The sequence below is a fragment of the Amblyomma mixtum genome, chromosome 3 (assembly GCF_055824585.1).
Source record: "Amblyomma mixtum isolate Tamu chromosome 3, ASM5582458v1, whole genome shotgun sequence".
NCBI lineage: Eukaryota > Metazoa > Arthropoda > Arachnida > Ixodida > Ixodidae > Amblyomma > Amblyomma mixtum.
The window spans coordinates 51,320,777-51,336,326 of NC_143014.1; the positions used below are offsets into that span (position 1 = coordinate 51,320,777).

The 15,550-nt window shown below is 47.4% G+C and overlaps 1 protein-coding gene across 2 annotated transcripts in view; it reads left to right on the plus strand.

Annotated features, from left to right (window-relative positions):
• The window catches only part of cv-2 (crosveinless 2-secreting protein), a 209,255-nt gene that overhangs the window by 183,327 nt on the left and 10,378 nt on the right, over positions 1–15,550 (plus strand). For both annotated transcript variants that reach the window (XM_089579141.1, XM_089579142.1), the window contains 3 exons: positions 520–692; positions 5,689–5,858; positions 15,185–15,315. In XM_089579141.1, coding sequence (XP_089435267.1) covers positions 520–692; positions 5,689–5,858; positions 15,185–15,315 — 474 coding nt within the window. The remainder of the gene's footprint in view (positions 1–519; positions 693–5,688; positions 5,859–15,184; positions 15,316–15,550) is intronic.

The following is a 15,550-nucleotide window of genomic DNA, read 5'->3' on the forward strand; positions in this document are numbered from 1 at the left end:
TTTGCTTTGCTCCGGTATGTGTGCGTGTGACATATTGTGGCATAAAGACGCCTAGCTAGCTGCGGGGTGATATTGTCGTCATGCTCACTAAATATTCCGTACGCACCACGACTGAAGGCGCTGCTGCTTGCGTATACGCGAGCTGCTTAGCATTAGTTATAAATGTGTCGTGTCCGGGCAAACCTGACACATCATCTTTTTTTTCGCATCCAGCCACACGAGTGCTGAAGGGGAAAATCCAGCTGTTTTGCTTCATTCTGGTTCACTTTAATTTCGCTTTATAATTGTTTTCTAAGCGCAACTATTATCAACTCAAAAAGGCACATTCCCGGTTACCCCCACAGAAACTAACTCCTTTCTTTCTTTTTTTTAACGCTGAAACAAGATTGCATTTGCACCTAGCGAATCGAGCCAAGGTCACGTTTGGGTCTGTCGGGAGATCCTGTTCTCTCGAGTTTAAACTGGAGTGCTTTTGTGTTGGTTGTGCACCACCGCCATGCACTGCGCCCGTCTTCGCAGGCGTCAAGGTGGTGTGGGACGGCGACAACTACGTCGAAGTGTCCGTGTCTCCCGCGTACAAGAACAAGCTGTGCGGCCTCTGCGGCAACTACAACGACAAACAGGAGGACGACTTCCTGTCCAGAAACGGCACCCGTCTCTCGGACCCCAACGCCTTTGGCAACTCCTGGCTGGTGCGTGAGAACACACGAAACGTTCTAAAGAACTGCACGTCTTACGGTAGCCTCTGTGCAGAAATAGTTCCGTAAGCCTGTGCGCGCCATGTTGTTATTGGTGACCATCAATTGATTTCCTTGAGATGTTCTTGGCGTCGACGCGATTCCAACCATTCTCTTCTGGAAATCGCATGACTTTCCATTGGACGCACGGCGCATTTGCTTATGCCACTCCACGGGTCAAGCGACACGTGTTCTGGTTCACGTGTACTGTACTGTACTGTACGTGTACTGTACCGAAGCGCAATTAAACGTACAGCCCTTCGGGTAAAACCCGATTTCACCCGGCTCTTTTTTAAAAATTGGGTTAAACCCGATTTCTCCCCGAAAATTCGCCTTCTAAAGTATACACAAAGGCAAGGGAAGGAGAGATCGTTAAGTCATATGTATACCTATACAGAAGGGCAGAAAGAGCGTTCGTTTTCCTAAATAAAGCTGAAGATGCTCCACGAAAATGAGCGGATATCCTGTACTTATTCCTGTACTTATTCCAAGGCAGTCTTTGTTCAACTGGTGATTTTAAACCTTTCTTAACGCTTGTTATTCATGACGTGACCTAATTTGAAAAGTAACCTCTAGACGCGAGACGCCAGAACACCGGTACCGACCGGACATTGATTCGGCATCGTGTATCGAGCGCTATCCTGCTCCGGGGCTCTTTTCCATTTAAAATAACCTCTTTAACGTTTAATGACCGTTTTCGCCGTGTACAAGGCGGGCAGGTCATGCATGCTCGCGAAGTGCTGCGTAGGAGACTGACGGTTTACGCGACGAAATAAATGCAATAAATGACAAAAATCTAAATTTTGTGAACAGTAGTTTTTTCTGCGCAAACTATAATTTCCATGTTGAAATATTGAGTAAAAAATAAGTCATTTTGTGTACCGCACAAAAACGAGCGTTTATAGTAAACTGTCTTTTGTTCCCCCCCCAAAAAATGGAGCCTAAAAAGTCATAATTAATGAAAAAATTTTGCTGAATAACCAGATTTGTACCTTAATTTTAACTAAAAAATGTTGCCCGATTTTTGCCCCCCCCCCCCCCCCCCCCCGAATTCCGGAAAGAACAACACCGAAAACGAAGTGTCCTAACTATGCAGCTACGGAGGAAAGCTATGCAGCCTTCACGTAGACTTCATAGTTAAAAAAAAATAAATTCGTCCTCCTCTGGGTATCGAACACGGGACCCTCCCCTAAACACATTGAACATAAGGGATGCATAGGCTCTTATTATTTATGGCACCCCCTCTACTCTCCAACTTTCCATTCCACTCTGATGAAACAGCCTGGCTGCGTCCAAAAATATCCGAAGACACGCCCCAGCTTCCTTGTAACTGCGTCACCGGCTGCTGCAACCTATCCCTCCCCCTCCCCAATGAGAGAAAAAAAAATGAAACCTCTAGGTGTAGTGTAACGCGTCGCAGGAGTGTGAGACTATGCACGAAGTATAGACGAAGTATAGTAAGACCTTCGTGCCTACCGACGGGCACAACGTCACATTCGGCGCTACCTGGACAAACTCAGTCGGTAAAGATGGTGTGACTTTTGTTCTACGCTGGATGTGCGCCAACCAGTTACCAAAATTTGGCGGATCGTTAGCGGTATGCGCACTGCACTCCAACAGCTTCACCCCTTCGCTGCACTCTCTCTGCATGAATGTAAATCCCTCAAAGAAGTCTCAGAAGAATACTTCAGACTACTGTCAGACTACTGTCAGCGGGGTCAAAGCCTTCGACACTCTCCGCAGATGGTCAGTCAGGCATCCCACAGGCGGCAATGCCAGCGTTGGACCTGCCTTTCACAACTGAAGAGCTATTTACAGCTATCGCAGTATCAAACAGACGCACCTCTCCGGGTCGCGATGAAGTGACCTATGACGCCATCGCAAAGCTACCCCACAACTCTCGTCTTCGACTCCTGGAACACTACAGTTCTTCCTGGATGACTGGTGGGGTCCCAACAGAATGGAAGCTGGCGAAAATCACGCCTATTTTGAAACCTTGTAAGCAATGAATAAGCTACGCGTCATTTGGTTCCTCGAAAGCTGCAACGAGTATGCGCAAGAAATGTACGGATTCCGTCAAAATAGGTCTGCGACTGATAATGTCATCGCCCTCGTCTCATCACTTGACGAGTACCTTCATACTGGGTGCATCCCGACAGCCGTTTTCCTTGACATCAAGGACGCTTTTGACTCTTTTTCACCTTGAAATTCTCGCATCCTTTGCCAGTCTTGACCACGGAGAAAAACTGTACAAGTGGTTTGGTGGACACTATTTAAAAGAACGGCAAATTTTCATGAGCACTTCTAACGGTCCAACACTCTTTCACGCAGTGGAGAGGGGCGTACCTCAGGGAACGGTGCCCAACCCTCTCCTGTTAAAAATCACCCTTATACACATAACAAGAAATCTTCCGCGAGGAGTACACGTAACGATTTATGCAGATGATATCTGCATCTGGAACGCGTCATGTTCGCGCTATATTACCCAGCAACGTCTTCAGAGAGCGTTACTGCACATCTAGACATACCTGGTTTCCCGAGTTCGTCTCTCGCCAGAGTGTTGTCATGGCTTTTATGCGAAAAACGATGATTCGACATCAGTTTCTTCTTGGTGGACGGTCTCAGCGATCCCTAGGTGCTGTGATAGGCAGTAATATCTCGTCACCTCAGACCAAAAAAAAAAAAAAAAAAACTACGCGAGAGGATCACTGCAGCGTCGCTAGTTTTCAGGTTCATGGCAGGAACACGGTGGGACAGCAACTGCCGATCAATGGTTCTGCTTGAAAAATCCTACGCTGAAGGAACCTTATGCTACTGTCTACCAGTGCTTCAAAGGTTATCTACAGCAAGCAAGAAGATTCTCGAGGCCGCGCGGAACGACTGCCTGCGGATATTCCTTGGCCTTCCAGAAGGGTTCCTCTGCATCAGGAAGGTTAGCTGAAGCAAGCTGTCTCCCGCTAGATGTGATTGCCTCCCAAGAAACTATGCGTACCCATTTCCGCCATTTCCTCCAAGATAACAAGCACTTCCTACTCTGTATCCACCTAACTCACTATAACTCTGGCTTTGGCCAAGCTGTGCAGCTCCTGCTTCTCCCTACTATTAATCAGCCACAGAAACTACAACCTCCGACCTTTCCAGCCTGGACACTCTCGCCTCTAAAGGTGGAGCTGTTTGTTCCAGGGGTGAATGCAAAGAGCCGCATGCCACAGGCAGCGCTTCTGCTAGCCACTCTCGCCTACCTAACCGAAGAATATATGCAGCATACCCACATCTTTACCGACGGTTCAGCTACTCAAGAAACTTCTTCCTGTGGCCTTTATTTGCCCTCAACAAGCCCTTTCTTAACGGTTGCAGCGGAAGACATCCTTTACGACAGCTGAGCTTCACGGCATTAAAGAAGCTGTTTCCTATATCCTGCGCCGAACCCCCCGCCGATCGGTTATCTTTACCGACTCCAAAGCATCTCTGCAGATTCTGTCCAACCTGCTGAAGAAAACCAATCATCAGCTCGTTTCCCTTGACATTGGGTATCTACAACATCTGGCTATTGCTGCAGGTCACTGCATAACATTTCAGTGGATACCACCACACTGTGGCATTCTGGCCAGTGAGAAAGCAGATGAAGCGGCCCGTAAAGGCTGCCAACATCGGAGATACATTCGGACTTTCTTCGCGAAATCCGATGCGTCCCAAATGGCTAAAAGATTTGTTTCCGAAGAAACGTATCGGTTCTGGAGCTTGCCGGCACATCACTACCAATTTCTTTACCCATTCGACCCACATCTCAGATCAAGACTCCCACCCAGAATTATTCGCCATCTGGAAACACTTTATCACCGACTTCGCCTGAACGCTGCATTCACAAACGGCTTGCGATACCGTTTCGGTCAAATGAACAGTCCGCTTTGTGACAACTGCCGTTCGATCGAAACTGTTGAACATATCCTGCTTGAGTGTCCTGCATATGATAGTGAGCGTTCGTACCATGAACATTTCATGGAGAAGCTCTCCCCAGTGCCTCTAACAATGGACAGTGTTTTAGGTCCCTTGGCCTGCCTTGGGCAATAGAGACATGCACTGAACTTTTTGTTATGACAATGTACATCTTGACAAGCTGTAATTTCGCCTTGCATGTTACCCTCATGGATTCTTCATGCAGTGAACTTTGTTGGCTCATTTGTCGGACTATGTACTTCATCATTTTATATGTTACATCATGTCTCGCCGATGCACCTTCGTACGCATTTAATGGCCGCATCTCATGTTCTCCTCCTTTTTTTTCTTTCATTTTACCTTTTCCGCACCGCTTTTCTTCTGTCTTTATCTCCCCCATGCAGAGTAGCATGCCAGCGATTTCTAAACGCAGGCTAAATTCTCTGCTTTTTCGTTAAAGGGGTTCTCTCTGTCTCTCGGTCTTCTCAGGAGCTTTTGGCCGAAGGCTTGGGAAGTTTGCCTTCTGCCGTGTAACCGCCGCGGGCTAAAGTACAAAAGAAAAAAAATGGCGGGGGCTTAGCTGTGGTTAAGCCTGTTAGGTTGCGAAAACGAGCGCAGCGCCTTTTATGGAAGGAACGCGGCCCGCCGCGTCTAAAGAAGGAACGCAGTGCGCCGCGCCTACAGGTCACGCGTGGCTACCGGCCGCCGCTGCGCGACGACTCGACTTGTTAGCCCATCTCTCACCCTTTTATGACGTCACGCTATGACGTCACTAGGCATGGTATGACGTCAGAGGTCATTCTAAATGTCACGCGTGGCTACCGGCCGCCGCTGCGCGACGACTCGACTTGGTAGCCCATCTCTCACCCTGATATGACGTCAGAGGTCATTCTAAAGGTCAAACGTGGCTACCGGCCGCCGCTACGCGAAAGGCCGTTCATGAGCGTAGTATTGCTTTCGCAATAAAAGAAATAAAAGGTACTAAAGTAGTCTTTTTCCTTTTTCATTCGTCTAGGTTGGCCGGCGGAAAAAGTGCTTTCGACCAGCGAAGCGCGCCAGTCATCCCTTGGATTGTAGGCTTAAAGACTGGAACCTGCGCCAGCAAAACCTAAAGCTGTGTAATCACATCAAACAGGACCCATTCAAGACATGCCACAGAGTCGTGGAACCAACACCATACTTCAGGTGAGGCCTTGTGGAAACCTAAGCGGCTCTTCTCCGCAACGCTGTAATATGCTCTGCATGCGCCTAACAAAGGAAAATAAAGAAAACTTAAAATAGCAGGAATACTCGACAAGATGAAGTGCGCGCTACTTATTCTATCTTTACGGGAGCACATACTTGACGAGGAAAAAGTTAAAACCTGGGTGCATTTATGTTCAGCGTCACTACAGAAACTGTATACTGTTAGCGACTTATTTTTCGCGTGCTCGGTATTTCGCAAATTAGGGGCAAGTCGCAATTTAAGAATATTTCGCGAACCCTAAATTTTGCGAAGCAGACGTGGCCGCACTTGTAGTTCTGCCCTCTTCCTGAGTTCTGCAAGTATCCTGGCGCGGCCAATTCAACGTGGCTCAAACTACATGGCGCGACAGTCGCGCGGGAGCCACCTTAGCAGGAACTGGGCAGTATACAAACAGAAAGCACAATGATGGCTGTTGTTCCTAAAAATATCATATTCGGAAGTAATTCGAACACCTGGAGACTTCCGCAGCACAAGACAGCACCTAAGCTCGGCTCAAGCGCGAAAATTAATTCCCCACGAATATTATGCCGTTTAAGGTATACAAAGGGACCCTTATGCTGGGGACTTATCTTAGGACAGCGCATGGTTCGCTTTCAATGAACATCACCTAATTCGGTAGCATGACCTAAGTATCTATGCTGAAATATGCGAATATCCAAGGTGAGGCACGAAAAGTGGGTGCGCTTGGATGACTCCGAGCAGAACGCCAGCCTCCTACTTTTTAAACGAGCTTCCTTTCCTTTGCGACTCAACCAAGAGTTAGTGGAAACTTCTCAAAACGAAAGGCACCTTATTTTCTTTTGGCTGTTAAAGGCTCTCCAAACGAAATATTGCTCTGCTGACTAATAACACAGAAGGAAATATTATTACGAAGGCAGAAGCATGGCTGAGAGCCTGCGCGAGCAAAGAAAAAGCTGCTGCTTCAACACCTGCTACTTCAAAGCATGCTACTTCAACACTTTCGGATCTATCACAATACAAGAACGACATTTTGAATTCGGAATCGGAATCGTTAAAAGCCAACTCTAGTGCGTTGGTAGTACCACGACACAAAAGTGCCCATTGTGATCAGATGTTCATGAAAGCTCTGACCGTGTCACATGAGCTCACGATGCCTTGCACTGTCCGTACCGCAAAGCAGAAACGTCGCTTAATAAAATAGGTCAATGTCCGGTGTTTTCTGTGCGCGTATACCGAAACTGCACACCCCTTAGCCAGGTTAGCTGGTCCCCCTCGTAACCTCCTCCGCTATCCCTGCCTCATGAACCTCCAACCAGCCCTTTGTCATAACGTCAGACTTGCATAGGCGTGCGCAGGGTTCTCCATTAGGGGCAGCAAAGTTTCACCGCAGGGCACCCCCCCCCCCCCCCCCAACTCCCTCCCACGGAGGCCCCTACGGTCAAAACGCAGCGCAAAGATGAGGAATGGTTATGAAACGCTTATTTCAATGTACGTGATGGAATTCCAAAGCAAACAAATTCTTATTGAGCAGTAGTTCTTACTTTGATGTGTAACATCGGTAAAGGAAGGCAGTCCCTGCGCCGCTGAGGCATCAAGCAACAACGCGCTTCCGAAAACATTTCCATTCTCTCTAAACCGTAGCACATATACAACGCATCTGTCTTTTGTTAGCTGCAAAAAAGAACGTGAAAATATTGTCTCAAAGTTACCCGTGAAGTAGGCAGTTCTTGGAAAGCAGCATCGCGGGTCCTCGGCCGCCAGTACCGTTAAAATACCTGTACTGCTCTTTTTAAGCAATGATTGGACGAATCCGACAGAGTAAAGGTATGGGGCACTTGGCGCCCCCCTTAGGAATTAGGAGACCCCCCCCCCCCCCCCCCCCCCCGGTGCGCACGCTTATGCGTCAAAGCGTGATACACCGTGACGAGCATGACCGTAAAGATGGCCGCGACATATGCCTTTCTTTTTCGTTTACTGTCGTTCTGTTCTAAAGTTAGCAGTTTATCCTACGCAAATACATATTAAGCTACAAACAGTTGCGTGGTGACGATGATTGCTTGGTTTCAATGGCGTAAAGGCAACTTGGCCAAAGAGCCTCATAACTAGCATGTTTGGTATGTTCGTGGTTGGGTCAAAGGCCCATTTTCCTTGTATTCACCCCAGAGAACCCGAACACCAAGCCGGGGCAAAGCTTGTACTCAGGGGTTTCCGCAGTAATTGAAATTATGGTGGTCTTAATTATCAGTGGGGACGGGGGGGGGGGGGGGGGGGGGGGGGGGGGGAGAGGATGGGCGATTCAGGGCAAAGAAGCGCAGTCATTTTTAATTTTAACGTGAGAGCGTTAGTACCCCCATGTCGGAAAAAATTGTCCGGCGTCGGCTCTGGCGATCGTTTGAAGCCTCTCAGCCAGAGCTACGCCTGCCCCGGCAACCTAGGCGGGTCACGTGACATTGTGGCGTCATCACAACCTACTTACCGGATTGTGCGCAAACTGACCACCTTGGCAGGTGGCAATTAAATTAATGATTGTAATGCCAGATTTCCCCCCTTATGCAATGTCCCCACGGGACCGTTAAGGGTTAATAAATGATGATGATGGTTGGTCGCGAGAGGTTACTCGGGAAGAGAAACCTGGGCCTCACAAGCCCCACCGGTGGCAGCACCTGCCGGCGCAGGGCAGTGGCGCATCGCTTAACCGCTGCACCACTGCGCAAGGAGTGGTATGAGGACTCCCAGGGGCCTATGAATGTAAAGTCGAGAATTGCGAATTCCGCATATATGGGCTTTAAGCCCATTAACGAAGGCGGAGCTTAAATATCCCATCCAGTCTCTTTATTTGTGTCGTTGGTGTGTCGCGTAGGACAGGCAACGTTTATGACTCCAACTCATGACAGAGACGACAAAAATTCCCCGTCGTGTGCAAAAAACTATCTTTACAAATTGAGAGGGTGCCTTCGGATAAACAAGGAAGTACGTACACCCCCATAGGGGATATGTAGGGAAGTTACTACTTGTACCCATCGGAATACTTCTGGTTACCCGGTGGAATTAGGGGTGGACTGTTATTCTTACAGTTAATGAGTAATTGCTCCCTTATTAGAAATCTACTCCACCTTGGGGGATTTCCCAACAATCTTAGCCAAAATTATTCCCATAGGAGCAATAGCAGCCGCTAGTCCTCGTGAGCAGCGCGAAAGGAGCAACTGCGACCGCGTGCGGGCCGTGCGCAGACTTCACGGACCAAATGCTTAGTCTTTGGCCTGGAAAGGACTAACTAAAGGACTAACCGCAGAATTTGCTCCCTCTACTTCGCGGTCGCCGTTGCACCCCTTCCCTAGAGGACCAACAGTTGGACCATTTGCAGTAGGTCCCGAAAAGGACTAATGATTGTGGCAAATCAGTTGGTCCCCAACGAGACTAACCTCTCGCCCCCTTTTAGTCCCTTTCGTCTTAGAGTGTAAGACATCTGGCTAGCATTGTTTCCCAGTTCAAGTTATTGATCAATTCGCTCTCGCCATATGCTAGCCGTCCCGGTTAGCTCAGTTAGTGGAGCGACTGCTCCGGTGTAGAGGTAGTCCCGCGGGTTCGAACCCCGGACAACGACGAATTTTTCTTTAACTACGAAGTTTCTATGGACGCTGTATAGCTTTCCTTTGTAGCCGTATGGCTGCACTTGGGTGGTTGTCAGTCAGTAGTTACTCCCTTATTACAAATCTACTCCACCTTGGGGGATTCCCCTAAAACATCTGACTAGTTATGCTCAATATGGCGACAAGTAGACAAAAACTATGCGACGCAAAAAAAAATCGCACCGTTCTCTAATTTCTCTGTCGTCACTCATACTGAATGTCATATATAGTTATTTTCCTACGAGTTGCAAGCGCCACTCGCAAAAGGCGAGCGGCACTGCAACGTGCCAGCAGAAAACACGGCACAGAAATCACGTGGAAATTGCCTTTCTGTTCCTGCCTCGAGTCTAAAAGGCGCTGTCTGACGGCTCACGGCACTCACAAAGTTGGCATTATCATGCTTCAGAGGGCGGAGATACCCGGCAGAAAGTAGCCCTGCGGAGGTTTCCTGCACGCACGAGGCGTCGCTAAGAGCAGCGGAAGTGGCTCCTTTTAGGCGTCATCGCTGGGCACCAAAGCGCCGCGCTAAAAGCGAGGCCACCGAAATGTCGCCAGCAAGCTTATAAGCCGGGCGGTCACTACCGGCGATTTCACCGTGAAGGTCGCTACGGACGTACCGAGGCGCCACTTTCCAGTTCCATTAGCTGTTTTCCGTGTCTCGTTTTTGTCTCTTTGTCTCAGTTACGCGCCAAGCAGCGCTTCGCTTTTTTTTGTGTGTGTGTGTGTGTGTTGTGTGTGTGTGCGCGCGATTTTTGAATCGTTCCCAAGGAGACTAGTAGTCTGTTGCTCTTGTTTTGTCTCCGCTTTAAATTTTTCACATATTCAAAGGTATTCATGTAAACCAACGCAAAAAAAAAGAAAGTACGGCACGGTGAAGTGACAGTTCAAGCTGTGAGTTGCGAACGAGTTGGCGGAGGATGTTGTAAATATAGAGCGCACCAAATGCAGGACGAAAGATGAAACTCTGCGTTCTTCGGAAATGTTTACAAAAACGCTCGGTACCCCGTCCGGTATGGCGTGCTTTAATTTCAAAGCAAAAATGCTTCTTGGATCTTTTACCGACAGCAACATGAACGTTCTCATAAACTTACACTCGTGCGTCGTATCATTTCGCCCTATGACGATAACCCAGCCGGAAATGAGTACAAGCAATTATAGTCCCGTAAAACTCAAAAACAAAGAGGCAGATGCCCCTCATTGGGGGCCCTCCAGCCAATAGTGCCGACCGATTCTCATGTCATCGTGGTTAATCCCAAACCGAAACGCAGAGCCACGTTCACTTGACTCGCTATCAGCGTCAGCGGCATCAGTCAGTCGCTGCTATCTCTTGGCCGCGCAACGTTCCTATGCTTGGTTTGGTTCGCCTCCATCGAAATTCGACCGCTGTGGCCGGGATCGAACCCGGCCGCGTCTTTCGGGTCAGCGCAGCCGAGCACCATAACCGCTGAGGCACCGCGGCGGCCTATGCGCCCACGCGCTGTGTCCCGCGACCTCCCGATAACTTACATTGCTCAATTTCTCCGACCACAAAGCTTCCTTCATGACAATCAAGAACTGTTAGTGGAGTGTTTCTTGAAGAAGAAATATGTGTGAAAAACAAGTTGTCTGTAATTGTACATGCATGTCTTGCTCGAATTCTTTGCCTCAATCTATCGGAAAGCTGAAACAGCTGATGAGCTGCGCTCAATTTTCGCATTAGGAAGTAACGTAATCGTTGGCATTTTTTTTTAACCTCTGCAAACGCACCTACTCGTTCAGTCCTCCAAAAGAGTCCGGCTTAGGCCCATCCACACGGCGGACGAAATTAATTTCGTTCGGGCGCGGACACAGCACCGCGTGGCCCACAGTCGTCACAGGCTCCGCCTCGTCAGCGTATACGCTCCGCAAGCCAAAAACAGGCGCGCATCCCGCAGGGTGCGCGGTATGAACACTGCCGCTTTCCTACTGCTTGCACGGGTGCAATGCATACTGTTAAGAGTGGACAACGTGGTCCTGGGAGCCGGGTGTGACTCATCGCAAAGCAAGGGATATGAAGAGGCCTGGCGCCGGCGCCAGAAGCATAGACGACGACGGATGGGGCTGTTGCACTCCAAATCACCGAACCTCCGAACCGATCGAAGGACGCCGTGTCCCACGGGCCTGGGAGAAATTACTGTCAGACGAGTGTCGTCGTTAGGCAAAGATGCCATCGAGGAAGCCCATTCATCAATGTAATTTTTGTCCATTTTCTTATTAATATATAATATTTTTTTTTTGCCGTGTTATCCCCACCCCTCATGTAATGTCCCGAAAGGGACCTTTGAGGAATAATAAATAAATAAAAAATAAATGCGGCGAGAGCTTGCGACAGCAGCAGCAACGGTGGAAGCAGAGATGAACAGGAAGCACGGCGGAAGCAGCGGTATACGTTGGCCGAGTCGGCCTTCGGGTCACCGGACGGGATGATGCTACGCAAGGTCACGCTGAGCGAGGCTGCTAATTGAAAGACGCGGTGTCGAAGGGGTCTCGTGCTTCGGCCATCCGGCGGGGGAGTTCGAGGAGGTTCAACCACCTGCGAGGAGACTGCGGGATTCTGCTTTCCCACGGAGGCAACGCACAGAAAACTTGCGGCAGTGGTCAAGGTGACGCATCTGTGTTTGATGACTGTCTTCCCCTTCTCATCCCCCGAGCTGTGAGAGAGCGAGAGGGCATCAGCACCGCCCTGCCGTGGGTGGTACCGCCAGCATCATCAACTGACCATCCGATTGGACAACATTCTTCAAACTAAATTCCCCAGTCAGGGATCTGGGGAATACGAACCGTATATAACGGGACGTTGTTTGTGATCGGAGCATTCGATTCCATTCTCATCTGTAAATATGTAGAATAAACCCTTTTGTACAGTTTCCTCGATAGCGCAGTCCGACAACGTCATTCGGAGCCGGTACCTGTGGGGCTAAACGAGTTAGTCATCTCCAGGACCCCTCCGTCTTCAACACTGGTTCCAGCGGTGGGATTATGGCCCCATCTTTAACAATACGTAATGAATTTTCACGCAAACGCTGATTAACCTGGGTTCGAATTACAGCATGTTACGATTTTTTTAAATTAAAAGCACTGTGCTTATACCGGGTGGTTTCTACGGTCCCAGCTAGGTAGCACCGAGCATTAGAGTAATGGTATAAAAATGTTATTGTGATGTGATGTGTTGCATAACATTACATTGATGTTAATAATTAACTTATGGCTTTATAAGTTATACAGAAAACATAATTTTAACTATAAGTTTAACTATAGCTATAATTCAATAAATGCATTTGCTAATGGACTACCCTCTCCAAAGTTGTCCATAGATCCACCCATAGTGAAGAAGCAAGCATTTTCTATTTGCGCTTTCTAGTTTGCTTTTCTGTGAGGCCAGTATATGATATCGTTGTTGGGACTCCTGCATTAGTCAGCCTTTTTCTCCTTCAAGAGAAAATGCAGGAGCGTGCTTCTTGGACGATGTCAAGGAACCTGAAAAAACTGGTTATGAGGAAAGGAAACACAGATCAACTGTTTCACTCTTGGTGGACATCTCAACTGCTCCGTCAGGGAAGGGACATTATCTCGTATCCTCGCAGGCTCAGCGAAAGCATCAGTTTTCAACCGAATTAAGGAAGAGAAATGTGAGGAAGATGTTTAAGATGCTTACAAAAGTTGTGCTGCATTATATCAAACAGGGCTTCGAAGTAAATGTGAGCACAATAGCTATAGCCAGCATATTGCACTTCCTAACTGGAGCCAGTGGAAAATCTAGGTGGATTTAGCCAGAGAAATCAAAAGAATAAACAAGCGAATCAACTCTTCGCTGCTTCTGGGAGTGCTTCTCTGGAAACAGCGATACCGCGGGGCATATGTGCAGTAAGGGAACGTGTGAATTTACACACATTTCTTTCTGGAAACTAATTTGGCACGTACTGAAACCTACGATAGGGACGTCATTAGTTATGTTTTGCCTATCTGTACTACTAGTTGAAAGTACTAATTGTTGAAAAACATCGTTACTGTAAGAGCAGAGGGAAAAGTTCTGTGAACCAGTGCTTGAAATATATTTTCAGTGTTGTTTTATTTATTTATTTATTTATTTATTTATTTATTTATTTATTTATTTATTTATTTACAAATACTGCTAATCCCAATTGGGATTGTGGCAGGAGGGCTTAGTAAGGTTAACAGAACGCGGTCAAGCATAATTGGAACATTCAACTAGTTATGATTATAAGTCATGATTATAGTTATGATTATAGTCATGATTATAGTTATGATTATAACATTACACTAACGTTTAGAAGACTATATTAAAACATTGTTTATTTAAGATGTTAAACTAATGTTTATGATGCAATATGAAGCATTATTTGTTAGTTTTTATCATTATAATAACATATAAAAGTCAGCATTATGGTTTATGGCGGTTTAAGCAACTCAGGCTATGAGGGGCGCTATAGTAAAGGGTTGGTTGGTTGGTTTATGGGGTTCAACGTCCCAAAGCGACTAAGGCTATGAGAGACGCCGTAGTAAAGGGCTCCAGAAATTTCGACCACCTGGGGCTCTCTAACATGCACTGACATTGCGCAGTACACAGGCCTCTAGAATTTCACCTCCATCGAAATTCGACCGCTGCGGCCGGGATCGAACCCGCGCCTTTCGGGTCAGCTAACAGCCGAGCACCATAACCACTGAGCCACTGCGGCAACTTAAAAGTCACCATTAAAATAATGTTTACTTTCACTGTTAAACTAATGTTTTCTAGATAACTTACAATGTTATATCTTAATCTTAAACGTCAGTATAATGTTCCAATGCAGCACATAACATTACTGCAACTTATGTAACATTTTTATAACATTATTTTAATGTTCGGTGCTACCTGGGTTGTTTTTACTCGTGTAGAGTACATCAGACTTTTGAGAGGCTGCATCCCATCTGGTGTCGCACTGTTAATGTGCGGTAAATGGGTACCGTATTTTCTCGTATAGTGAACGCACTCCCCCCCAAACATCGCTCAGAATCTGGGGGGTGCATTCATTGCACCCCCCAGATTCCAGATGCACCCCCCAGAAACGATCAATACGAACTGCAGAAAGTAGGCTGATGGTGGCGGAATAAATTCCTAATCCAGTACGGCTCACCTTCTAAATAAAACAAAACGCACTCTTCAGCATGGTTTCTGGGAGATCAGCCAAGAACTCTTATCTTAAACCCGCAGGTATAACTCGCGTAGTGGCCCATGATGATGTCCACAGAAAGCAGAACTAAAGTTCACTCGAGCACAACTCGCACCATCAAGCAGAAAGCTTAGCCGCAACAAGTTGCTTGAATCCTTAGTGTGGCAGATCAAAGACAGAAACCCTTTCTGACCAGGCGTCATTTCTATGGTTCTCAAATTCCTCGCATTCTCTTTGGCTGTTCATAGTTGTTTCCAAATTAAAAAAAGGACGCCTGCTAGCGTTCATCATCGTCAACAGTAGACTGTGCGCTAAAGAATGGGGTGCGTTAATAACGCATGAGAAAATAAAATTGTACCTTTTGACAATGCAAGTAGGGGGTGCGTTCATTATGCGAGCAAGCTCAAGACGCGAGTAAATACGATAAAGCACAGGAATCACCCGCTTTCTATTCCTTTATCCATCTTTTTTTTTTTTCTTCGGCAGATCATGCATGCTGGACATGTGCGAGTGCCTTCCGTCGGACAAGTGCTATTGCGACTCTCTCAACGCCTACGCTCGGGAGTGCAGCAGAGCTGGGATCAAGATCGACTGGAAGAACATCACGAACTGCGAAGGTGAGCGCGCGCGCTCCTCGGTTAGCCCTATTTACCATGCCGTTACGGCCGTTACCTGCAGAAGAGCGAGGGGTATTATGGAGCATAAAAGTGCAAGTTTACTGAGACCAAAAGAACTTTTACTTTGACGCAGGACCAATTGATCACCAGTTTTTCCTACATTTTCCTATCCACCACCACAGCCTCAGAGGACACTGCTTTGTTTTAATCATGCAGGCACTGAATGACATTCACA